At 32.5% G+C, this 26,833-nt stretch overlaps 4 protein-coding genes across 31 annotated transcripts in view; 2 read left to right on the top strand and 2 right to left on the bottom strand.

The window, feature by feature from the left end:
* Positions 1 to 18,933, top strand: part of SNF4Agamma (SNF4/AMP-activated protein kinase gamma subunit) — a 53,653-nt gene extending 34,720 nt beyond the window's left edge. For 4 of the 5 annotated variants that reach the window (XM_034340126.2, XM_034340125.2, XM_034340129.2 and 1 more), the window contains 9 exons: positions 1,480 to 1,613; positions 7,618 to 7,666; positions 14,915 to 15,052; positions 15,142 to 15,294; positions 15,375 to 15,553; positions 15,629 to 15,832; positions 15,916 to 16,062; positions 16,149 to 16,242; positions 16,318 to 18,933. In XM_034340126.2, the coding sequence (XP_034196017.2) occupies positions 1,480 to 1,613; positions 7,618 to 7,666; positions 14,915 to 15,052; positions 15,142 to 15,294; positions 15,375 to 15,553; positions 15,629 to 15,832; positions 15,916 to 16,062; positions 16,149 to 16,242; positions 16,318 to 16,604 (1,385 nt within the window). In that variant the 3' untranslated portion in view covers positions 16,605 to 18,933. The remainder of the gene's footprint in view (positions 1 to 1,479; positions 1,614 to 7,617; positions 7,667 to 14,914; positions 15,053 to 15,141; positions 15,295 to 15,374; positions 15,554 to 15,628; positions 15,833 to 15,915; positions 16,063 to 16,148; positions 16,243 to 16,317) is intronic. The other variant, XM_034340127.2, reaches the window with a different exon arrangement.
* On the top strand, positions 8,576 to 12,636 carry LOC117611814 (uncharacterized). 20 transcript variants are annotated; one of them, XR_013062893.1, is made up of 4 exons: positions 8,576 to 10,709; positions 11,031 to 11,067; positions 11,753 to 11,891; positions 12,337 to 12,636. XR_013062893.1 is itself a non-coding variant. In XM_076690502.1 (4 exons), exons 1-4 carry the CDS (start codon positions 10,412 to 10,414, stop codon positions 12,361 to 12,363), a joined length of 423 nt encoding a protein of 140 aa, XP_076546617.1. In that variant the 5' UTR covers positions 8,576 to 10,411; the 3' UTR covers positions 12,364 to 12,636. The 20 variants fall into 20 exon arrangements, 13 of the variants coding, with proteins under 13 accessions (XP_076546617.1, XP_034196028.1, XP_076546616.1 ...); XR_013062892.1 differs by having other exon boundaries at positions 11,016 to 11,067; XR_013062890.1 differs by lacking the exon at positions 11,753 to 11,891 and adding an exon at positions 11,531 to 11,718 and having other exon boundaries at positions 11,016 to 11,067; positions 12,473 to 12,636.
* l(2)k09848 (WD repeat domain 74 lethal (2) k09848) lies at positions 18,032 to 22,137 on the bottom strand. The gene is made up of 8 exons (XM_034340130.2): positions 21,953 to 22,137; positions 21,682 to 21,829; positions 21,204 to 21,299; positions 20,823 to 21,129; positions 20,495 to 20,592; positions 20,229 to 20,430; positions 19,851 to 20,126; positions 18,032 to 19,771 (listed from the first exon to the last, which is right to left on the bottom strand). The coding sequence occupies exons 1-8, from the start codon at positions 22,008 to 22,010 to the stop codon at positions 19,691 to 19,693; spliced, it is 1,266 nt and encodes a 421-aa protein (XP_034196021.2). The 5' UTR covers positions 22,011 to 22,137; the 3' UTR covers positions 18,032 to 19,690.
* Positions 22,138 to 22,770: 633 nt separating this feature from the next.
* On the bottom strand, positions 22,771 to 26,764 carry Nap1 (Nucleosome assembly protein 1). 5 transcript variants are annotated; one of them, XM_034340131.2, is made up of 8 exons: positions 26,611 to 26,764; positions 25,272 to 25,431; positions 24,458 to 24,750; positions 24,146 to 24,299; positions 23,934 to 24,071; positions 23,696 to 23,843; positions 23,488 to 23,607; positions 22,771 to 23,393 (listed from the first exon to the last, which is right to left on the bottom strand). In XM_034340131.2, the coding sequence occupies exons 2-8, from the start codon at positions 25,425 to 25,427 to the stop codon at positions 23,233 to 23,235; spliced, it is 1,170 nt and encodes a 389-aa protein (XP_034196022.2). In that variant the 5' UTR covers positions 25,428 to 25,431; positions 26,611 to 26,764; the 3' UTR covers positions 22,771 to 23,232. The 5 variants fall into 5 exon arrangements, with proteins under 5 accessions (XP_034196022.2, XP_034196024.2, XP_034196023.2 ...); XM_034340133.2 differs by having other exon boundaries at positions 25,272 to 25,450; positions 26,611 to 26,731; XM_034340132.2 differs by lacking the exon at positions 26,611 to 26,764 and adding an exon at positions 26,160 to 26,286.
* Between the last annotated feature and the right edge of the window lie 69 nt (positions 26,765 to 26,833).

The raw sequence follows: 26,833 nt of genomic DNA, 5'->3' as shown, positions 1-26,833 counted from the left end.
TCGGAGACGCGGTTAGATGTTCGACAGAAAGAAATCATTCGAAAGGTCAAACAAGAAAAATCATTATATTTATACGTAAAACGTTAGTCATCGTTTAAGGTGGCATCAGTATGTACATTATTAAAAATTTTGCGCAATCACGGCTATCACACATGATTGAACGTAAATTTTTCTTTTCACGAAACTCGTTCAATTATTCGTGCAGTCAATGTGAGAAAAATATTTGTAATCTTGTTAAATGATTTTTATTATTATTATTATGGCGATAATTTAGGAAAGAATATGGTAAACACGTGTGCTAGTTCATTTCATTCTTCCTCATCATTCTATCAGTTTTGCAGTGAATCATTTACACTGAAATCTCGCTTATTTATATCGTTATTTATCTATTTTTATTGCTTAACGAGAATTTTATAAAGAGGAGTGTAAGAACGAAATATAATAAATAGAGTTGATAAGCTGGTAAGCTCAGGGTAACGTTTCAAGCTGAGAAAGCGAATTTAATCGTGCGAATGAAACGTGCACCAGTGGCCTTCGTGAAGAGAAAAAAAAGAAAAAATAAATAAAAAAAATTTCGTAGTTACACTCTCCCCTCGCACCTTACTATTTCATTTCGTTTCAGAGAGGAGCTCCCCTTATTCCTGAATTTCAGGTTAATTAAATTGTATTGCAACCTTTTTCTCTGTAAAAATACTTTTCAAACGTATTTTATCATTTTTGTTGTTCTATTTTAATGGTAAAATGGTCGGAAAAACGGTAAATCTATTCAAGGTAGAATTGATCGAGCATGCCAGCTAACTAGCCGTGGGTTGAAATATCATCCGAGCGATATCAACTCGAAATATACGTACAACGAAGAAGTACGTTTTCTTTTCTCGATTTCATTTCCTCAAAAATTGCCATCATTTTTGTATATCTAACGATATTTAACCAGAAAGAAAATCCAAGAGGGAGGAGACCAGTTATTTCTGAAATTGGAGAACGAATTCCGGTTTCGTGTACCCATACACTTACACGTATACGTGGGTAATTAAACACGCTTGCTCGACATTTTCAGCGCGAAAAAGTTTATTTTGCAAAACACACGTGCATCGAGATAAACGCGTTTCATTTGCGGCTAGAACGTTCAGCACGTTCTGGCACGTGGTTGTGTTACCATAAAGCTGTAGGATTTGATTTTTTCCAACTTTATTTTCAATATCGATATTAAATTGAGTATATTCGGGCGAAAGAATAAATAACGAGCGTATACAATATACCTATATGTATTATTTTATTCCTGATAACGTTGATAAAAGTTTACCGATTCGAATGGTGGCCTACTTTGATCAACTTTAATTACTGTCCAAACATTGTTGATATTTGAAAGTGCACATATTGGAATAATAACAGCTATTTTATATTCAGACACTCGATTTCTTGCTGATTTCAACCTTATGGAAATTTCAATTAACAAAGGTGTGTAATTGTAAATTACAGGAGCTCTCAGAAGAAGTTCTTTGGATCCTGGTGCAAGGAGATTTTCTTTGGGTACACCTGCGATCCCCCATAGAGCTTCAGATGCCTACTTAGATCCTGTGCACGCTGCTATCCTCTTCAGGGATTCCAGAGGGGTGAGTATTCATTTTCATTATATATACATATGTAATTGTGTAAAATAATAGGGGGATAGGGGGAATTGTTAGGAGGATGGTAAAATCATAGTCGAAACAAGGAAAAATTATGTTTATACTTTGTACTAATTGGTCATTAAAATGAAGGATTACTTGAACATAAAAAAATGATCGTGAATTGCTCAAGTTTACAGAAGCTAAGAGGTCAACATACTTTGAAATCTATTATTGTTAAATCTAATAATGTTATTATTATCAAATGTTAGAAGCAACGAAATTTCCTTTTTAATCGCCAGTGTATTGCCCATCGTTATCAAGAACTTATCAACCTGAAGGCTCTTTATTTCAGGAATTAGAAATATGAACTCACATGAACCCATATTAATCAGTGAACATTTAAAAATGTTTCGATACCTTTCTGTTACTTTTTCTTGAAGAAGAAAAGTTTCCAATATATTTGCACAATCTAACAGCTTCTACTTTTGCAAAATAAGACTGTTTACGTTTACCTTTGCTCAAATTGTTCTCATCGTAACGATTTATCGCATGTGTACAGTTTGTAAATATCGATTCGCCGAACGGCAGAGGGAACAATCTAGGTCATGATGAAAGCTCGAAACGTTAAGGAAAGGAAGAGGGGATATATTCGGTCGAACAGCTTCGAAAAGGGGAGTAGTAGCAGCAGCAGCAGCAGGGGGTGTCTTTTTTACAGTTTATTCCATCGTCTCGCAAAATGGGTCAAGGTTACTCTTTTTTTCTTTTGTTCATTTTCCATGCACCTTGTTATGTACCGTCACGGAATACGTATTCAAGAACAAGACTGTGTATCGTTAATTAGTTTTTCTCGTTAATTAACTGTATCGAGGAACTTGTGACTGTCGATAAGTAGGATTACTATGGTCGGTAAAGGCGAATACTTGTATTTTCGATGAAGGTACATAAAACAGTCGGTATACCGTAAAATGTTATCTATATTATCAACGTTAGATTTCTTTGTTATCGGTAATTTTGTATTCATACTTGTATGACCAAAGTGAAAGGGTTGAGTGTTAAAAGATCATTTGAAGAAATTCTTACATTTTAATTTTATCAATGTAATCACATATGACTAATGAATACGTTATTAGTAAATAAGTTGATATCTAAAAAAAAAATATTGAGTAAAGTAATTGAGAAATGTTGCCGATTCTTTAATACATTGTGTTTCGAGCGACACGTGCATGGATTTATATAATTCTACACGTGTTTTTCGAACAGAATCTGATAATGACAGTAGCATTGACCATTTCAATTTTCTTTCAACCTTTTAACTACAAAAGAAATTCAAATAAAGACCATTTAGTAAATCACCAATGACACGTCGTTTTGACAGAGGAAGCTTTTCTATCAATTTCACCAGAGGCTATGATTGCTTATTTCTTTTTTCAACAAAAGATACCTTGAAAAATAGACGTGTTTCTATTGAAAGTTAAAATGTAACCGCTGTGGAACGATTCAAGAACAGTACGATGAAAATTGAGTTCCCTTCTTGGATCTTCTTCAAGAATTTACATATATATAATAATACAATATAACGGATAGATCTTGTAACGCGCAAACTATAACGTGTAAGTTTGCAAATGATTGCAGAAAATATATCCGAAGGATACAAAACATAGTAAACTGTTTCACGCTTAAATAATTATTTTGATAGATTTAAAAAAATCTTTGCCGAAATATCGCGTTATTTCGCTATCCCAATTATTGTTAAACGATTCAAATCTATTATAAATGCAACAAGCCGACGTTTTCTTTTTTAGCTTACCTTTACTACTTGATGCAACTATTTTTTATCAGCTCTAACCGTACAAGTGTGGCTATTCGAACGATAAAACGGTACGTTTGATAACCGTACGCGTAAGTTGGTGTTCTGCAATCGTAAATGGCATAGTAAAATTTCCAATTTAAATTGCTTTTCCGTTTCGAAATTCGTTTGAAATACATTTCTCACTCGTTCCTACTCATCCGATCGTCGAAATTTGACGGAAAAATCGATGACTGAACGAATAAGAGTAATCGATCGACGGAAGAAAATTCAATAAGAAATTTTCACTAGAAAAAGAAGAGAAACGAAAAGATGGTAAAATCACATGTTTGTTGGATCACGCGCACACAAGCTGATGCGTCGCGACGCGCCATGCTGTAAGTTCTGCACACAACGTGTTGCAGAGTAGGCCGGCTCGCAAACCGATCCAGTTCTCTGCGAGCAACCGTTCTGATCTCGGTCTCGCTGTCTGCCAATAAATCATCTACCTAAATCTGAATAATCATATCTGATATTCAACGTAATTTTCATCTCTCATCGAAGCGTGTATCCTTATTACGTGATGGAAAAGGATTGAACGACCATGTTAAACTACCTCGCGCGTGATTTAAGTCAGTGTATCGTGGTTGAAGGTGATACCGACGAGAAATAGTTCTTTTCTAACCAGGGAAATTTTTTAGACGGTTTGAGGATGATTATATCAGGTGCCAGGGTTGTAATTACAAGATTCAATTTGCTGTTTGCTTCAGGTTCACAGTCACGAGACTGATAAGACGACAAGTTAGACGCGGATAGTGTGGTAGGTCAGTGTAAATTGAATTTGTAGGATCGATGCCCGGTGGGAATGACGTTTCTCCGAAGACCTTGACGAACAGTACGTTACCAATGAACAGAGAACACTTGTTGCTACAGACACATTGAGAAAATTATTTTACATATTAGCGACTGATAGAGATAACGATAATTTTCATTGAATTTTCCATTAGATTCTAAAAGTTTCTTTTCTACAATAGTTTGTCATTAATTCTATATCCTGAAAACTTGCGATTAGTAAAACGATTAACACTTTTCTGAGTTTCCTTAATTAAACTCGAGTTTGAAGGATTTAAATTACTCCAGTAAATTGCTACGATTGTTTATAAATTCAATTACAAGTAACGTGTTTCACGATTTCTTAGCTCTCTTCTATTATTACGTATGTTATAAAATTTAAAAAATTGATTTTTTATATGTTAAAATAACATACACGAGTAATTCGCGTAGTTATATTGCTCGATTACGATAACCTTTGTAACGTTTCTTTACGTCGTTAATTAATTTCCGCCCGTTTATCTTCGAGCCACTGATAATATTTACTCTGACTGGTTTGTAAACATTTTCCTCCCGCGAGTATAATTAGATTGTCGATGATGATTTCTGTTGTAAGAATAGCAGTGTCATCGAGTAGCGTTTTACTTTGCGGCGCGGCTGATGTAAATTTCGACGGATATCAATTTTCCTATTATAAGATTATCGGTCATTCGTACAGACTGGAATTTTGCATAACGATACGGTCATTAATTATGTGTCATTTGGTAATTTTTCTATTTCAGGATATCATTATATTATGATATATGTATAATTAATTAAAGATGAGACAAATTTCTCTTAGGATCTTTTGTTATCGGGAAATAGAAATGATACGTGAATGATGTTAAAACGTCGTGTCTGCAGATAACGATTCTCGTGTCATTTACACGACTTGGAGTACATTGATGGAATTTTCGCGTAGGTGTCCCGTTTAAATCCAGACTCGAGTCGTACGTTCTGTTTGTGTTCGTGTACGTGGACAGTTATTAGACAACGAGAGCTAAAATGCTCGTACAATATTCTTCTGTTCTACATCTGATTAATGATTTGTTTCTTGAAGAAAAATTATCGCGTTAATCAATTTATTGAATTGAATTACACTCGTGAAATTTGAAAATATTGGAACATTTCGAAATATGTAGATACGTTGCAACGAGAGTTGATTCAAGATCATGTCGGTAGGCACACCTCTGATGTTTCTGATAATTTATAACCGTTTCATCGACTTGTGTGGCTAGTAGCCGATTGAATAAACGCCAGAAACTATCTGTGTAGGTAATATTTTTAGAATCAATTTCTTTGCTCCTTTTTTAAGCTTCGACTCAACAAAGATGCGATAGCGCGTAATCCCAGTTGTCAAATCAACAGCTGCTTTTTACGATGAATTTTGGTTCTGGTTCATTTTTCCTTTTTTTTTTCTCACAGGAAGATAGCAATTCTAAAGATACAGAATCCATTTTCTGTTCTATCAAAATAATTTTCTTTTCCTGTACCGTTGAAATTATAATATTTCCCTGTTTGATTTGGTAAAGGCAAAGATTCGATAAAGACGATCTATTTTCTGTTCAGTTAGCGCCATGTAGATTCTTTGAAGACACGCCAAGTTCGCGTTCAATGAATGATATTAATAGTTGCAGAATTATTGACTACGTAGAAATGCACTTTCTTCAGTGTTTCCTTAAGAAATAGGTAGCAAAATAATCTTGGAACGCAAAATTATAAATTAAGCAATTTTCTATCAACAAGTCGACTATAACATTGAAAGGTATTTCTGTTGGAAGAGAAAAGATTGAAAAAATCTTCAAGGAGGAAAGCTCGTTGGTGAAATGAGCAGATCGTTCATGATGGTTGGCGCCTGTCGTGTCTCGTTTCATTATGCGTTCGTTTATTGTGCTTGTTACGTGTATTTTGTATGGTTATCCACGCGGTATCACTATTCTTGGCACGGAACGAGCAAGTTGGTTGCTGATGTTGTGCTCGTCGCAAAAACAGAAAAAAAGAAGAAACAAAAAAAAGAAAAGAAAAGAAAAGGAAAGAAAAAAGAGCTACATCCATGGGAAGAAACGGAGGCGTCTCTAGCGTGATTGGTGATTCACAGAAACCGTGTTGCGCTGTGTCGTCTTCTTGTACGATTGTGTCTCTTGTTCTTATCTTACGTAGTTTCGTCATTTTTTCGATAAATATTATAAACACCGATTTACATCGTAAATGGAAGCATAAAGAAAATTCTTTACCTATGTACAGCCTTTAATATTTACTTATTTAAAAGTGTAGTGGTAGTGTAACTCATTGGTATTCATCTCGAGTAGTGATCGACGTTCAATGCCAATGTGGCATCTGTGCTACTCGAATCAATCGTCCATTTCTCAAAGAGGAGGCACAGTGCATTCAAGAAAGTGGTGGCAATCGAAATGCTCTCGTCTTATTGTCATTCTATTGTATTATTCTACTTTCTCGATGATCGTTTGATGATTGTTCGATCAACGACAATTATAATCGATTAACGTTAACGATAAAACGTCTTTCAATGTTTGCCCTGATAATATCGTGATTTTATTTCTACGGTATGTTTTTCCTTTTAATTATAATAGAATAAAATTTCAGTAAACTGGAAACGTTACATTTTCTTTCATGGAAATTCTTGCTATACGAGTTATCTTTCGTGATCGAGGAAAAAAATACGTTTGTTAAAATGTGCTTCATACGCTGCCTCTTAATTTCAATGTTTAATTATTTTCCTACAACAAATCGAAGTACACGATCATGCTATGAGTGACTTGGTTAAATTAATTCTTCTTCTTCTTCTTCTTGATGATGATTTCGAAAGTCGTCTAGTTAATAAAAAGTCTAATTGTAATGTGAAGTGAGTGAAATCGTGTTTGAAAAATGTTTGGAGGATTTTCTTGAATTAGTCATCGCGAAATTGTCATTGAAATTGAACGTTTATGTGAAAATGGTGTTTCGTCGACAAACCAGTGAACCGACCGGAAGTGTCACTAAAGGACCAAGCGTCACTCATAGTAGCAGTTCGTCTGGTATCTTGTCAAGTTGGTACACGAAAATTACGACGAACGTGAAGAAGAGGCAACCGTTCAGTCCGAAATCTCTGTTGAAGAAGGCGTTGGTACTTATTATTATATTTCTGTTTCATGAAAAACAGAAAAAAGAGATATTACCTACAAGCTCGAGCAAACGTTTGCTTGTCTTTTTCTACTTTTTTCATTTCTCCTACTCATTATAAAGTAATTTAAAACAATAAACAATATATTGCACGTGTAATTATAATATGGTTTATTTAACGTTTACAATGAATCATTATTAATTTGTGTTTTCTGCTTCTTTTTTTTTCAGTTACCAGTGGTAGACCCATTCCTGGAGAAAGTTTCGCTCTCTGATCTCGGTGAGTTTTATTTTTTTCTTCTATCTAAATATTTCTATTTTAATCCCTCTTTTATCAGACAATAATTTCATATAATCATTTATTTTTATATCAATTGCATTTTAAAGTGAAGTTGTTGCAAAAGATTAACAATAAATTGATAAATTATTGAACGAAACGATGTCACAATGTGTTGATAAAAACAGTATTTAGAATTTTCGAAATATAATGTAATAATATATAATGTTGTGTCAATATTTCTAAGTAGCAGATATGTACCTACTTTTATTTTACTCGCACGATCGTGTGATAGTTGCGATCGCAACCACAATTACAATCACCATCGAGTACATTTAGCTGATAGAAGATTTTCAGGAAAGCTCTAGGAGAAAGATAGGAACGCTGGTAAAATCGATGAAGCAGGTAATGTATTTATAAATAAGTGGCGTTGCGTAAATAAGGGACAGAAGAAAATACTGAACGAGTTATAGAATAGAAAATTTTATTGATATTCGTGAAATAACCGTGTACATATATAATAGATACCCTTTACAATAAATCTTAGCTGTTCGTATCAAGAAATAAAATTGATCGTATAATTGCATCAACGAATCGGGTAGAAGGAATCCTATGGAAATTATTACATGCGCTATTATTTCGAAACAATAGTTCGTACGTCATCGTCGTCGTCGATTACTAGAAACGGTATTCTGTCGTACATCAAAGAGGCAAGTGTGTTAAATTATATTCCGAGTTGAATCAGCCAACAGGTTTAAATCAAACCAGGAAGTGTTTCCTACGTGCACGATCCTGGTCTATAGATTTTCCCTTGAAATCGTGCCACCGGGATCCACCCCGTATTTCTCTTTCCTACTGTATCGTGGGTGTATGGTGTTGCGATCGATGAATTCCCGGGAGTCCAGCTCGCTCGTTCAACCTCGACAAAGATAGAGACAGGATCTGAAAAAAAAAACTGTGAAAATCTAAATTATCCTCAACAGAGGAGGAGTTTGAATTAGAAAAATGTCCCGTAAATGGGGATGAAAGAGGATGTTAGATTAGGGGATAAGCTAGATGGAAGGTAAATGAGATTGCATTCTCTGACGCATTCTATCACGCATTCGCACATTTCTATATGGGTCTAGGTCATGGGGGATGAGTTGCGCGCGTCCGATAAACACGAAAACTCGGCAAACAGAGCTAATGGAATTTTTTCTTTCCCCATCTCTCATCCCTCCAACCCACAATTGCCCTTGAGGTATTGTAATACGTTTCAGTAGCTCGATCGTACAAGTGGAAAACGTTCCATTATCTTTCGAAAAATGGTACTATACACAATTCATATGTGTAATTAACGCCTTGATTGTCGTGGAAACCTTTTCGATTAGAAATTAGTGAGCGAGTTGAATACACGAGTATAGAAAGAATGGTTAAATATCGAAAATAGTGGATATCATCCGTTATACAATTTAGTAGAGCACGTAAATTATATTATAGATATAAAGTTACACGCGTTTCAACGGATTTCCACGGGATTTACTGCAACATTGACCAGGAAGGGAACGCTTATTTATAATTCGATTATATAGGTCGAGGTCTAGGTTTCATTGGAAAATCGACTGATACTCGAATTTTCTCAACTGACTGCGCTTGAACGTTGTACTTACATACATACATACTACATTATTGATCTTGAAGTAGAGTCTTATATTGTAGTTGCTATTATCTATCGGTAGTGTACAACGAGATCGATGAACTTGAACTTGTCACGACCATTGTAAAGAACTGATTATTTTCCTTATTTGCCATTAGAAATTTCGATGAAAATGTTAAGTAATTCTTTTCCAGCTGAAAAGTACGTATGCATATGCTCGGTATATTTTCATATTCATATGGATGTTAAAAATAAATTGCAGAAGAACGATCACTTACAATTAGATTTTCCGATATAATGTACAATTATAATTATTGTACCGTATTGGTAAATTGAATAGGTGTATGTAGATGTATACATACTTGTTAATAAGAATGAAATATTTCTTAAAACATTTCATTCATATCCACCTATGTATAATAATAACAGTCTTGATAATACAATATGTAGTTGTTCATATCGATTGACTGGCAGTATTCTTGGACTGTTTTATTCTTAATACCAAACAATCGATAAGGGTACATGTATGTATATATGGGATTCTGATCGATTTTAGAATAAACATGTTCGATGCTTGGTGTACGCCACGCCGTAATGTTAATTAAAATTTAACGTTTATTACAATTTATCCTGAGTTATTACAAGTTATCACTGACAATGAGTTATTGATTTTAAAACTCCATGTAGAATTTTCATTTTAATTTCAATTAGAAATTTTCTCGATTAGAAGTTGACCGAAAATCGTTTCATTATGTCTCCTATTTGGATATTTGAAAACGTTGATGAATCAATATTTGTCACCCCAATTTCTTTAGAAAGGCTTAACGTCGTCGAGCTTTCGTATAACCCTTCATTTTCCTTAACAGCCTTTTCAGACGATGTCATTTACACAATGTTTCGATGCTCGATTGCTTAATAATTAATAATTATTACAAGGCTACTATTGCTTTTCTCTTTAACGTCTTTCAACTTGATTCTATAAGAAATTTCAATAAATTTCTCTTATTATCTATTTCCATGTTGGATCATTTGAAAGGTACGATTTACCTGTACCGATCTTTCAATCGAAAAGTAAACTACCAATGCACGGTCGGTAAAAAGTAGGCGGGAAAATGTCCGATCGTATCTTGAGGAAACTTTTTTCTTGGCAAGAAGCCTGGATTTCGTGCAGAGAGTTATTCTTGGCACGAATCGTCCATGACGATGACGATGATCGTCGACGAGGTGGTGGCCGGTCGAGTAGCAACAGAAGGAATACAGAGAGTAGTCAGAGACGGTTCGGTTATTCGGTTATTCGGTTCGCAAAAGAGGACGAATCTGAGGGAAGCTCGCGACGCGATCGATCAAACGGCGACAATTACTTGGATCTAAAAGAGAGAAGGTCCCCGTTTGTAGATTTCGAGTTGTCAGGTGAAAGCATTTCTTTCGGTGAAAAGATGGTTCGTTTCAACGTCAGAAGAACTTTGGAAGATCCTTCTCCTCCAGCACAAAGAATAAAACTGTTTCATACAAAATTATACTTTACTTTTTTTAATCATTCATGATCACATCAGTGTGTTTAATTGTGCAATTAAGAAATTTCAAATTAGTTATTTAATCAATTTAATCATTTTAAATCGGTAATAGGTGGTAGTTTAAAGAAAAAAAAAATATTTATTTATTATGATGATTCTTTATTGAATTATTGAAGAAAGTATACGCATAATCGTTCCAAAGTTTTTGAAATTCCAGTTCATGATATTCAGTCGTTGAACGATACACAGCACGAGTGAGTAATGATTGCAATAAACATTGTATTAAATAAAATTAAAGAAAAGTAAAATTTGTATTTTACTTTTTCCACGGGAAAATGTGTATTAAAAGAAAAGAAAAGAAAAATTGATAAGGAAGGAACGTAAATATTTATGACTGATAATTATTATATTATGAGAAATACTTGATTTTGAGGCAGAGTAGCTAGACTGACCACCTTACGTCCGGGCCAACTGTCAATTACCTGTCATGTATCCACCAATTGGCAATAGAAATGCATCTATTTATAGACTGTATATTTGCAGTGGCGTGCAAATTCTTCGACAAATGTTATATTCAGTTTTCTTTCGCTATTTTATTTATCATTAATCCAGTCGTTTAGTTTTTTAATAACGCTTCGATGATTTCCAGTTTCGTAAAATCTACAATTTTTTTAAAATTTTAATTTCAACTTATCTTAATTTATTACATCCGAATAGAGCGAGAGGAGTATATTTAAATGAAATCAATTTTCAAATTGAAACTGACAACGTAGGACATTGCTCCACGATGGAATAAGGGATGATAAAAATACCTAATTATCCAGATAAATCGTTTGTCACTCTTTAAAATTGTACATTCGGCAAAAACTGATTAAAAGATCGATGAATCCTTGAATGTTTGGAGGGTAAGTTGAAAGGAGGGATAAATTTGTCTGGCAGGTAGGAGTCGGAGATTTGTTGACTGCTTTTTTCACGAGATTCGGCCAACGTTTCAAGTGTCATCGTCAAGCAAACTCTATTTCGATCTCAGATTTAATCCGTACCTAGTGAATTTCCTTTGCCTCGTCGTGTCGTAAACGTAAGATGAATTCTATTTGGTTCCGAGTTAAAGTACCCTTTTCTTTCGTCCAGTCATTTGAAAAATTTCTATCGGTCCAGAGTTTCTTCTTTTCGTCTTCGTAAATGAGAGTTCATAATCGATAACTCAAACTTTAGATTACTCAAAATATTTTTTCAATTGGTCTTTTCATGAAATTACATCATTGGTTAATTAGAATTCAAGATACTATAGTATCTTTTCTTACACAAATTCAGGGAAATTCAGGAAGAGGAAGAAGAAATTAAGATAGCAAGCCGAAAATTTAAATTGAAAAATGGCATTCGAATACTGAATACTAATTAAAGTTAAATTATCTTTATTTTCAACAAAATTTGTATAAAAGAGTTTTTAGAATGAACATTATTCACATGACAACTCGAAAATCTGTTTCAAATTTATACGACCCAATTAAAACGTGTGATAGAGAAAACTTTTTTCAATAGGAAATTGAAAGAGCAAAGAAACAGTGTTTGCTAATATGAATTAAGATTAAACCGAAATAGTGATGAAAGGTAAAACGATTAAAATCGTTCACAAGTGAAGTTTGATAATTATTGAAGGGAATAATGATGGTTGGATGATGAACGGTGAAATAAAAAGTTGCAAGCACATCTTATCGTGAAAAGAATTGCTATCGTAAGAGTTTCGAGGCGATGTCATCGTGGAAAGGATCGGTAATATGGCCAAAAGTTCGTTTACGAGAAGCAAAGATGGAAAATAATGTTGGCGCTGCATTATTATTCGAATTGTAAAGGAGTAGCTACCTTGAGGCAAGTCAGTACTGCCTGGTGGAGTCAAGACGATGATCCTATTTATTCGAGAGATCTCATCAAGGAATTCGAAGTGGAGAATCCACCACTCGAAGACGAGCTTTCTTGGATTCTTAAGAAAGGTACTTTGAAATCTTTCAAACCAAACAAAATTCTCGAGAATTTTAATATATCATATAATAATAATATTCAATTCCATCATGTAATTAACACTTTCGTTCTCGTTACATTTCATTTTCACTGATAAAGACCTTTCCTTAAATAAATACCTACATATTATATTCACTGCCGAGAAAGCTTGTTATTTTATTAAATAACAAGATAACAATTTTCCCATAAAATATCATTCATTGAATAAATCAGGGTCTCGATTGGAAAGGAACAACGCGGGGGTATATCATTAGCGAGGAGAAGGGAACATTCAACAACAAGATTCGTTAATTGCAATCGTGACTCGATTGTGTTGTAGTAGCTAGAGAAAATATATACATCATTTTATTAAAGCGTAACGATGAGGGAGGGTTCTGTGTAAACAGATAACTGAAAATCACCACAATTTTCTCAGCCCAACAAAGGTAGAATCAACGAAGAAGAACTTGTGAATGTTCTGATTAATTTTCTCGAGTAAAAAAATAACAAAAAAGAAGAAAGAAAAAACGTGATTCACGATCGCAGTACGTGTGATACGTGTTGCGTGTTAGGTCAATGATCGTTCAAGTTGCTTTCATACCTGAAGAGTAAAAATAACTATGTTTCAATTCGATTGTGGTTCATATCGTGGCACTTGATTTCTTGCAAAAACATCAATTAATTTCACGCTACAGTGTAGTAAATTTGCAATACCAATTGTCGATAGCTCCCATATATAGCAATCACAACACAAAATATAGGATTTTATATAAAACGAATGTTTCATTTCAGGATTTTTCTTTTTTCTTTTCTAAACTTAAAAAAACCATACCGACGCTCTTCGTCGTCATCGTCGTCGTCGTCGTCGTTGCAGTAGTAATAATCACTGTCTCTTCGTCGGTATATTTGTAACGCGTACTCATTCGAGCAACGAAGGCTTAAATGTACTGCACAATCTCTTCAGCAGTCAGTAGCTTCATGATCATCGCGTAGAAACCTTAACGAATGTTTCCCGAAATTTTACGTTTCACTTGAGTTTCTTACATCAAATATTTGCCAAAATAATTTGTTGATTATTCAACAGCAAGCTTGTTGCTGCTATCAGTTTATTGCATAGATATTTTTTTATAACGTGAAAGTTTCGTGTGAATGGAAATCTCACGACTAGTGCAGTTATATGCAGTTGACCCATTTAGAATGCACGATTAAAGTGCAATTATTCATTGCTGTTTTCTGAAAATTGGTGAATTTAATATTTTATTTACAAATTGTGTGATTTATAATTTGTCTACTTTTATATTCAGTATAATTTGACATCGTATTACGAGATATTGCAAACAGCTTTGTGTATTTCAGCTGTTAAGAAATGGAGGATGAGAGGGGGCTCTTTATCTTTAGTTGCAAATTTTTTAATTATAATTAATACACAAGACGGGAAATATTAACTTTAATTATTACGTTACTCAAAGTTTGAAGCACCAATCACCGTCATAAAGCAATAAGTGTTCCAATATTCAGATCATTTTCAAGTACCACTACATTGAATCATGTTTCTTGAATGTTCAATTTTAATGTTAACTACTATTACTCGTTGATTTCAATTTTCAACGTGAATTGTACAGGGTGGAAAAATAAAAATTTGAGAAACCGAACTTTCTTCATAGCGATACAACAATTCTAATAAGATATCCTAACGTGGTAACGAAAATTATACGATTTGAATTCTTGATTCAAGGATTACTTATATTTATGTATATGTTGTATCTATTTCTGTGATTCTTGTTGATGAAAAAAAATTACGTAAACTGTGCCACTTCTTCTCCTATAGTGTTCTTATATAATTGTCAGCTCCTCTTGATTTCTGTTGACAATAGAATTTTGCGATGTATTAAGATGAAAGTGTTTTGCGGTATATGCAAGTACATAGTGTCAATTCGTAATCGTACAAGTTACGTTTATCCCGATAAGTCATTTTTTTCGCGTGCAATAATTCAAAGAGAAACTTTTAAAAACTGTAAAACAACATTGTGACATCGTAACAGTCAAGCATGCTTCGTCGCAACCAGAAAGCATTACTCTACTGTGAACTGTTTGGACTTTCAGAGGAGGACGAATCACAAATTTTCGTCAAGTTCTTTAAATTTCACAAATGCTACGACCTAATACCGACCAGTGCCAAACTAGTCGTGTTCGACACGCACCTCCTTGTCAAGAAGGCCTTCTTCGCCCTGGTTTACAATGGTAAATAATAATTATTCTATTTTTTTTCCTTTCTTTTCGATCAAAGATTCGTCTATTTTTTGTCACTAACAATTCTTTTCTCCTCGCAGGTGTAAGAGCTGCACCTTTATGGGACAGTGGAAGACAAGAATTTGTTGGAATGTTAACTATAACGGACTTTATAAAAATCTTACAAATGTACTATACCAGCCCGTCTGTAACAATGGATGAATTGGAAGAACACGAGTTAGATACATGGAGAAGTAAATAGTTTTATTTCATAACAGTTTGAACATAAATATTAATAATATAACCATCAAACTTTTGGTTTTAATTATCGCAGAAGTCTTAAAGGATCAGGTTCATCCATTAGTGAGCATTAGCCCAGATGCATCTTTGTACGAGGCCATTAAAACATTAATTCAAAATAGAATTCATCGTTTACCTGTGATAGATCCGGATACTGGAAATGTTCTCTATATTTTGACACACAAACGAATTCTTAGGTTCCTCTTCCTTTATGTAAGTATAAGTAAGACGAACGAGAAATTATATCGATAGTACTTATATATTATATTACTTTTAATTTAACAATAGATACACGAGCTACCAAAACCATCCTTCACTAATAAAACATTGAGGGAGTTAAGGATAGGTACATTCGAAAATATAGAAACAGCAACAGAAGAAACTAGCATAATTTTAGCATTAAAAAAATTTGTTGAAAGGAGAGTTTCAGCATTACCAATTATTGATTCTGATGGAAAATTAGTTAACATTTATTCAAAGTTTGATGTTATCGTAAGTATATTTTCAAAGTCTAACGATAAGTCTACATATTTTCCACTCTCAATGATTATTAATCATACTTAACGGTCTTTTAGAACTTAGCAGCAGAAAAAACATATAACAATTTAGATGTTTCATTACGCGAAGCAAATGAACACCGTAATGAATGGTTCGAAGGAGTTCAAAGTTGTAAATTAGATGAAACCCTGTTTACCGTTATGGAAAAGATTGTTAGAGCAGAAGTACAATTTTTTAATTGTTTATTATTTTTACTTGGAAAGAGTACTGTTACGTGAAAATTATTTTTTCTTCTATTCCTATCTTTCAGGTCCATAGGCTAGTAGTGGTCGATGATGATGATAAAGTGATTGGTATAATTTCCCTATCCGATCTACTATTCTACCTCGTTCTTAGGCCTTGCGGTAAGAATATTTTTTGTAAATTGTATATTTTAAACTAAAAACATGTACATGACAGAAACAAATGTTCATTTACAGGTGAAAATGGCAGTAGCAATAAAGATAGTTCTATTTCCTTAAGAGCACAGGATTCAATTGCGTCAAAGGCACCGAGTTCTCTGCAATCCGAAGCTTCTATTCCCGATGGTGAAGCGGAAGTTACAGAACAAGATACAGCTGAAGTAAACGAATCTGAAGTAGTAATCGAAACACCTAGTCCACCGCTAAGTCCCGCGACGTCAGATATTTCTGAGCCTCAGTCTGCTTTAGTAAATCAATCTCAAGAATCTGCATGGAGAGAAGTAACTGTATCAGGAGGAGAATGAGGGAATGCTGTTCTAACGTGCTGTTAAGCACGCATTTGTGAATTAATATAATACGACTTTAACGTCACAATTTTCAATGCAAAAACAGCAAACAGCAAACAGTGAACGAATAAGCATATTATTTTTCGTCTGTTTTTAATGCTTCTATTCCCCTGCAGTTAAGAATTTGCGAAAAAAAAGAAAGAAAAAACCAGAAAAAAAAAGGAAAAGAAAAAATTACTCTGTTGTGCTCGTTCGATCAGTTTGTCAAAAGAACAACTGTTATCAGAAATAACTAAGTCACGCTGAGCGAGAAGATAGCAAACGGTTTACTGGACGCGTGACAACTAACGATGATGCGTCGCTGCATACTTTATAAAGTTGATTAAGCTTAATTTTTTATGGTACAAACGGTATTCAGCATAGACGTTCGAGCTTCTTGCCAGAAACGATTGCTACGCCATTATCTGCTCAGGGTATATCTCTACGCCCTTTCTTCAATCCTCTGTTGAAAATCTTTCACAATTTTTAGAAGAAACGAATGCCTATTTGTTTCATCCTTTACATTTACTACACTCTTTGAATGGAACCTTTGTATTTTATTTCAGATAAAGAAATTAGAGGTAATACTTTATTTACATTGAAACAGCTCGAAGGGAAGTATCAACAGGACACGAAAGAAGCGTTAACGTATATCGAAAGAGTGCTCCATAATTAATAAATATGGACCTCATTTACAGAGGCCTTCCACGCTTTTTCCTGACAGAAACGGAAAGGCTACAGTTTTAAGCAGATGTCTACATATGTATATCTCGTGTGCTTATCCTAAACAAAAACAACAACAAAAAAGAAAAAAAAAAAAGAAAAAAGAATAGTTTCTTGTTCGTGAACTATCACGTTAGAGATTTCAATATTCGAAACTGACGCGCATAATAAATAATTCTGTTTTAAACAATTGCACAGCATGTGATACATTTTACAAGAAAGAACAGAAAAGGAAAGAAAAAAAAAAATACGGTGCTTTTGATTTTGCAAATTAATAACCGATTCTGATATATAGCTACTAAACGGTAATAGTACGCATATAATAACTAATGAACAGGAAAAAACGAAATAATAATTAGAATATTTGAAATTGATTGTGTTGTCGTGCAAGTTAAATGATGCATCTGCAACCAGGACATTTCTGTACAGGAAAGTAATAATTAAATGAATCCCAATTCAAGATGTATCCTTAAATTTTAACATTATTGATCTATGTATTTTTAATTATTTAAAACGAAAAAGTATATTGTTCAATATTAAAAGGCCTACAAAACATGAAAAAAGGAAACAATTTTACCTTCAACATACGCTGCCGCCAATTTTTTTAAATCGATACTTTTCAAAACGAATCTACTATGGCATGTTCTTCAAATTATTTACAATCAAATTTAATTCTGAACATGTTTTATTTTACATTTATTTTAGATTTTTATAGATATAACTTTATTTAATATCGCTTCTTTGAGTACCTTTATCATGTTTGTATATGCTTTTTACAGTGAGGTTTTTATAAATTAACTACGTTACGTTGATAAAGTTTCCTTTGGAATAGAGAAAAATGAAAAAGCAAAGCTTTTATATGATCTGTGACCACATTTTGTATAATATTATGTAATCGTTAAGGAGGATGTAACTAACAGCACGTAAAATGCGAATGAAACGTTTTCTAATTATATTTTATATTGTTACTAATTGTTGTATGTAAAGAATGGTTAATCAAAAAAAAAAAAAAACAAAAAACAAAAAAAAACGAGGAGGAAAATGGTTAATTTAAAAAACCACGCAAATTATTTCTTATTAATTATTTATCATACTGATTTTAATTTTCTGTTAGGTTTGTATAAAAATCATACATAAATAGTAAAATCACTGATAAATTTTAATGAATTTTATTTGAGAACTATGTACGTGAAACGTGAACTCCACTCAACGTTGTATAACAGTGTTTCAATAACGAAAAATTATAAGAGTGGCAGAAAGCATTCCTGTACAAACACGATCAATTAAAACTGTTTCTTCTCGAAAGAGACTTTGTTTTACGCTTAACTGCACGAAAGAGATGGAATTATAAATTCTGCATGTTACATCTATATGTGGAAATTTGTATATAAATGGCCTCTGTGCCAAGGAAACGTACTTTCCTTTTTGGCACAAAGTTCCATTTTATCTGTAGAAATGTGGGTAAAACACTTAATTCTTGAAGGGGACAGTGCCTGTAATTTAGTAAATTTATTCCTAGGTACGTTTATGAGAATAAGAATAAATATTCCATTTCAGATAAAAAGGAAAAAAAAAAAAATAAAAACACGAGCGCAGTCAGGATAAAGCAAATTTATGTTAGTATTAATTAACAAGAGGCGTAGTGGACAATGATTTTTGTACAGCTGATAAAATAATAGCCGAATAAGAGTTTAGTGTGCTGTAGCTGCGAACATTTATTTCCTTTTAGTACAAAATACGTGTTTCAACTTTACAAGTTGTCACGTTCACTTTTTCTAGTTTTTAGATATAAAAAATTACAGTAGCCTATATCATCCTGTGCAGCGCGTCCAATTTCAATATCGTCACAATTGTATCGACAGCACAACACAAAAATAACAAAAATCTTAATATTAAAGAAAACATCCCGCTGATAGTTGAGAAACCATTGAAATTGATACGCGCTGTATTTTGTGAACCAAAACAATATATAGAACAAGGTATTAAGAATAAATTGTACAATAACCAAGTAGCATATTATTTGTCCCTTGTACATACATGTAAGTTTCAAATGAAAAAGAAAAAGAATAATTTGCTGAGTGACAAAATACTTCATAACAGAAACTTTCTTTTTTGCTTATATTGGCATTTTTGTAAATTGGTGTAAGAATTATTGAGCCAAAGTCACAACGATATGACCTGTTGGGTAACGATGAAATAAAAGAAGTTTTAATCATGCGTGAAGCAAAGAAGATCATCATAATAGTATCATAAAAATGTGTTGCAATTTTATTTATAATTTACAAATAATATTACTTATGTACATATACAGAACAAGATACTTCGGCTCATTTTATTTACAGCTAAATTAGATTCGTGGTTTTCTGTTTCTTGGAACTTTTTGGTAGTTTCTCATTCTTGTTTAACGGAGATTTATGGAATATCTAAATTATAAATGAAACGAGTAATTATATAAATATTTTGCACGTTTTTCAAAAATGACCAAAATATTATATTACTTACAATCTCATTATCTATTGTTAAATCGTTTCTCGAATTTGTACGTTTCCTTTCAGTCAATGCTTTATGTTTCTTATCACCAACAACTTGCATTTTATCAAATAAAATATCATAATCTGTGTCAGAATTTTGGTCTCTTGGCACGTTGTCATGTTCTTCTTTTAAATATTCATCCACACCGTTGGTATTTTTTCGTGAATCTTCATTAACATTGTTTTCTTTCGGTAATGAAAATCCTGAATGTAACAAGATGGAAGATATCCTAGATGTTAAATATACCTACAACATAAGCCAAGTAAAGTAACTCGTTAACCGCATTGTATTGTAATTATCGCTCAAGCTCGTAACGTAGTTACAGTTTTATTATTGAATCATTTTTACCTTTCTCAGTAATTGTTTCGTATCAATGTGATGTATCCGTAAATATCGATCCAAACTAACGCTAACAACATAAGGCTCGCTTGTGCTACAGGCTATTCCGGTTACACTACCAAGAAATCCTTTGTACGTGTTTAATACTTTAGATGGTTTCCTTAAATCTACAAGTTTCATTTTACCTTTTCCAGTCCCTATTATGATTTGCCTGTAATATCAGTATGATTTTTATATTTATGTGAAAAACAATACGTATCATATGTTATACTTACTTTTCTCTCGGCATTGTACTTAATGTTGTTATTGCTTCGTCTTTTAATTGTAATTGTATAACAGGCCTCCTTTGTGTTTTTGGATCATACACGGATACCTTTAAAAATGTTAACAAATTCTTAATGTCTGCAAGTTATTGACGATGAGAAATATTTATAATACATTGTACATGCTACCGTTTTCTTTTCATATGTCCGCATCCACATAGCTGTCTCCGGCACGATTATGTGGGTGCGTACGTATCAATAGAAAACGGCTCTCAAGCGACCGTCGGCATCGCCTTTGGTTCGCGTTGCAAAAGAATCACCCTGTAATTGAACGTCTTACATGTCCATATCTACCAACAGTAACAATGTTTTCTGTTGTAGGAATAAAGTCCATATCGGAAATCCAAACAGGAACCCTTAACTGTAACCAATCGGGAGGTACATTTTTTGCTTGGAATACTTGTTTCTGTTTTTCTAAATCGAACAGCTTTAGATAATGTTCAAAACCTCCAGTAGCTATCATCTTTTTATTTATTTTCGAGTGACGCATTTTACGTAAATTTGCTCCAGCATTTACAAGGATTTCCTCCTTTTCGTTATACTTGTACAATTTAACTTCTCCAGATTCAACAGCAGTCAGAATCCCTCTGTCGTGAAATATCGTGTTAAAAAAGAAATGCTATATGGCATTATTTAAGTAAATTTTTTAAACAACACTTACTCGTCGTATCGTGATATACCATTAACTCTTCCTCTTCCAGCGTCACAAGTAAAGGAACATGTAAATGTTGTATAGTCCGTGTCGTAAACTTTTATACTGAAAGTTGTAAGAAATTCATTAGTTACCTTCAAAAAGAGATACAATTAGTTTCGCCTTATATAAGTTTGTAAATTATTATTTATATTGACCGCCACCAGAGTCCATGACTGTGAAAAGACCAGTTTTCGTTCTTTCGTGCGCATCTTCGCCCTGATTGGCGATACTCCCACTCCCATACGCTTGCGCACAGCGTCGCCTCCTCGCGGTGCGTCTACGCGTCAGTGCATTATTTGGTGTATAACGGGTAGCACGTGTTTTACTCACGTCTATCATTCTGCATCCTTCCTATTCATCCGTACTATTGTTTTACCCCGTATATTAGGGCCGTATAAACTGCGCGTCGCAGTTATGGACTCTGGTGAATTGAAGTATATATAACCTTCCAATCTCTTTGGTTCCACATGCAATTAAAACTTCTTTTTCCTCATCATCGCCCCATGACATTGCTGTAACTTCATCGTTATCCTTTATGAATACCAAGTTCTGAATGTTCCGCGTCACATTTTTCTCTGGCTCAATTCTTATGCCTATTTACAAAAGTATAAAATCAAATTTGTAGATCATTAGTATTCTTAGGTTAGGTTAGGTAATAAATACGATGAAAGACATAACCGTTCAAAGATAATTTAAATTAATATATTAATAATTACCTTTGAAAGCTCCAGATTTACATCCAACGTAAATGTGAAAATTATCTTTTACCTCCATTCTCGATTAGGTTATACACGCTGTTAACCACAAAGCCTAGCAAGTGGCATTGACTTTTGTATTGAACAATTTTTTAAAGATGTCGCTATAAACATAACCCTAACGAATTTTCTTTTCAGATAAAACAGCATAAAGAAGAAAACATTAATTTGATAATCACATTTTGTTATCATTTGATTTGATTAATATTCTATATATATCACAATGCATTTTTTCATTTCAGAAAGTAAAAGTACACTATTAATGAAAAATTTGATTATACTAAATGATTTTTTATTGTGTTTAATATTGAACAGTAATTTTATAAACATATATAATTATGTATATATTACTGTTATAAAAGTTATTTTGTATACAATATTAATTTTATTCAATTTGCAGCTCTTTGAATTATACTAATTCTTATTGTTTTCATTAAGCTCTGATTTTAATACAAGAAATCTTAGAATGAATTTAAATCTCTTACTTACCATGTTAACTTTATATTTTGTTATCATGTACACAATAAAAATATTATTCAAAAATTGATCAAGTTTATCATAAAGGTAACATAGAAAAACTTTGTTGATTTCAAAGTCCAGTATAATTCAGTCCACAACAAATTGGAGGAAAAACAATTTAGTATAAAATTTGTATAAAAGGGATGTTATTTGATGTAACATAAGGAAAACTATAAGAACCTCTATGAGGAGAACGTTTATGTAAAAAGGGGGAAATGGCACTACGTATATAACACGACGAGAAAAAACAAAGTGCTGTCTGCTGTTTTCTTAATTTTTGTATTAAAAATGCTTTAACAATACCCAAAAATTTGTTCATAGATCAACGTGCGCTTTGAAAAAAATTCAACTAACCTTCCTTTTTGCGTATAAACGTAACAATAGTATCAAATAAAGCAATTAAAAATGACAATGATTATGTAGAGCTGAGAGCGCAATCGTTTATGCTTATGACATTATTAAATCGTAGCTGTTAAAGAGCCGTATTTCTATTCATCGTCAACATCGGATAAAGGGAAGGTACGCATAATTTTGTCACTGGTATGTCGAAGATTCTAGGCTTGATCTGGAATAGGAGACATGATATGATTAGATGACTGGTACGAACAGGATTAGGTCGGAGCCATAGGTGCAGGTTATCTAGGCAGTTATCGGTCAGATTTCGTGTGTTGTCGCTTACTGTACGCATGAACGATTTTTCTTATCATAATTTGTATATAATTCTACTGTTGTTTACACTCGTTAGGTTCATTTCCCTGTAGTTTCCCACCTGACGGTGCATTAGTCGGAGAAGATTCCTCGTCATCTTCATCTTCATCTTCGGGATCGTCTTCATCACCTTCTTCTTCTTCGTAGTCTTCATCTTCGTCTTCTAAGCCTTCTCCTTATAAAATTGTTTTTATTTTTTTTTTATTAATCAGTTTCATGATTAAGTAATGCAACTTTATTAAAAAAAAAAAAAAATAATGGAGGCATACCTGTATAGTATAGTACAGCGCGAGGAACTATACGCTCTCTAATATAATGACCAATTTCGAAGTCACTTGTTAACAAAGCTTGAGTCTCGTCATCTAACTCTGCTTCTGCATCATCTGGCACTGAAAGAATAATTTAGAATTATACAAAATTAATCAATTTTCATACAAAATAGAAATATATAATATAGAAATCATTATTTGACCATACCAACTGGTGGATTGAAAAAGTTGAAAAATGAGTCATTTTGAACAGTTTTTGTTACCGTTCTCATGGACCCTCGAGACTTATGTTTTTGATTCTTTTTAATAGTTTTTACTGTGACATTCTTTCCCTTTTTCCAATCAATTACGCATCCCTTTAAAAAAAAGTGAATAAATGATTTAAACAATGTCTTTGTTAATATGTATAAACAAACAATGTATACATTTAAATTAAAGATATTTACCTTGCATTTATATATTTCAGGCCCTTCAAAACTAAATGGATCATCTTTATCGGGAGTACATTTCATGATATATTCTTTTGTTAAAACCGAATTAGTAAAGTATTCGTTCGGTTCAAAATGGAACTCAAGAACAAAACCCTGAAAACAAAATTTTATTATCTTCAATGCGATTTCGTTTTCCAAAAACCTCCAAAAATTTTGCTCAACCTTACCATTGGATTAGATTCGAGAAATATTACTTTAATATCATACAAATGTTTGAGTATTGGTTCATCATGTTCTTGAACCATATCAGCTAATGTTCCAACGTTTTTAAATATTGTTAGCCAAAAATCTGGGATGCCCTTAGTCTCTTCATTTGGTTCTCTAAAATAATTAAAATTAATTACCAATTTTTAATGTTATTAAACTTTTTCATTGTAGCTAATATAGCTAATGTTTATTACAAAATAAACCAAAATTGAAAAAGAAACAACAGAACATTGAAATAAATATAATGTCTAATAGAAATAAAATAAACATACTCTTCTTTCTTTTGCTCTTTATCATCTTCAAGTTTCACTTTTGATTTTAAATCATTAGTTAATCCCTCTTCATCATCATCACTCTCCCATACACATTGCTCATCCGTTGGTTCATGAACACCAGATACTATTTCACTCCTCTTTTCATAAAGAGATGCACACATTTTGTAATATTTACATTCCAAGGCATGTACCTCCTCATAGAATTTTGCTTCAATATTGGTAGTAACTAATTGCAATTGTTTCAAAGCTTTAATTCTGCGTTTTACAGAAGCTGGGAGATTCTGCATTTGCTAGAAATTGAAAATACTGTTTAGAATACAATTGTTTTCTCAATAATATTCTCAATAATAGATGTATCAAGGGGAAGAACCTTTTTTTCTGTCAAATTTTATATTTATCAATGTATAGTAATTATATCTATTTTTATGAAGTGAGCAACATTAAATACATAGACTATTTGAAAAGGCAATGCACAAGCAATGCATATATAGCTTATAATAATAGCTGATTAAACAAGCAATATTGGGTACACGCATAAACTAAAATTATATCAAACCATAATGGATGAAATAAAATTTGGCTATATAACAAAAGGAAATTATATGAATGCAATTAATTATGAGCTAAAAGTAACATAAATTAGAAATAATGTGTTTAAATATTGCAAAAATAACATTATGTTGCTAACAATAAAGTCATACAAGGGTATATGAGTTATACAACTTGTAACATTGTTATATTCCTTTTAATTCTATAGAAACCATTAATTATCAATTATTGTTTTACAGTTCACAGTGTGAAATTTGAATACCTCTAATCCTGGGGCAGAAAAACGATCTTGCAGAACTGCTAACACATCAGGTCTACGTAAAATTTGGGAGGTAAACTCTGAAGTGTTGTTATCATCTTCATCTTCAACTGATTCCATATCACTCTTATCGCCAGCACGCTCTGGGTCAGTTGTCATAGTACTATAATCCAGATTTGTTTCTTTTTATATAAAAAAATTATATATTCAAGAAGATCATTATCAAATTTTGTGGTAGTAACAAGGTAAAAAGCAAAATTATAAATACTGTAATGTAAATGTTCATATCATGTACTTTATTTTTATTACTTCTTTGATGTATTATAACATATATATGTGTAAAATAGGGAATGAATTTTACGTAGACACTTTAAAATCTAAACATATGTACATATTCTTAGTTTACTCATTTATGTAAATTACAAAAATATAAAACTTAGGAGCATATCTATGTTTGCATTATAAACATATGGTATACTAGACCTATTAATTACTTTTGCAATACTATTATGAAATTATTCTTAACAGTAATTGAAAAAAATGAAATATTTAATAAAATACAAAAAAAACTTTTCTTATTTTTAAATCTGAGATTAACATAAAAGTGGCTAACTTGTTAAGAAAAATATAATGTAAAAGAAATATTTATAATTTTTCCAAAAGAGGAAAGGTAAAAGAAAACGGCGCATTAAATAATACAACTGAATTTACATACGCAATATGTAAAATTAAAGATAAGAATATTAAAACGAAACATTAATCTTTTACAAAAATGAATAATATAGCATAAAGCAAAATCATCGATCAATTTACAAACGTGCAAAAATTTAATTGCACGTTACGATATACTTTCTGCTATGACTTTTGAAATGTTCTTAAATTTCAACTCACATATGTACAATTTAAATGTTATAATAAGCCATTTATATATATAGAAATTCAAGCAAATTAGATTTCTGTACGATGTTAAACTGACATTTGAAAGTCACCATGTTCACGAGGGAGAAAGGTTATTTCCTAGGGAACGCATAGATCATGAAAAAAAACGGAAGTTACATTAGTCCGTCAATTGATAGATACAATTATTAAGTTTATCGTACTCTTTAGTTTTTTTTTATTTGGTAAATTATTAACTGGTCAGAAAATCAAAGAAAGGATATCGCAAAGTCCAATTTTAAAGTGTAAAGAGCATGCACATGGGACGGAGAAAAAAGTAACAATTTTCAGGGTTATAAATGCGTGAAAACTTCAAAAAACGAAATGGAATTATATTTAGATAGAAATGTTATTCGAAAATATTGAAACGAAGGAATAAAATTGTTGGTAATCGCGGAAAATATACCTTTCAGAATTGAAGCTGATCACAAAAGAAGACACGAACCACTGCACGAACAACGAACCGGTCGTTGTGTCGGTAGTTTCGTTTTAGTAAATCGTACAATACGAAATTAGCTCACTTGTATTCTTTTCTGTTCGCATTAAGTGCCAGTATCATGCAATTCTAAAATTCCCTACTTTATTTTTCTTTAAAAAATGAATATTACCCATTTATATAAATAATTATA

The sequence above is a fragment of the Osmia lignaria genome, chromosome 10, assembly GCF_051020975.1.
Source record: "Osmia lignaria lignaria isolate PbOS001 chromosome 10, iyOsmLign1, whole genome shotgun sequence".
Classification (NCBI taxonomy): domain Eukaryota; kingdom Metazoa; phylum Arthropoda; class Insecta; order Hymenoptera; family Megachilidae; genus Osmia; species Osmia lignaria.
Note: the sequence above shows the minus strand (reverse complement) of the source record. Positions and strands in the feature narration are given on the sequence as shown.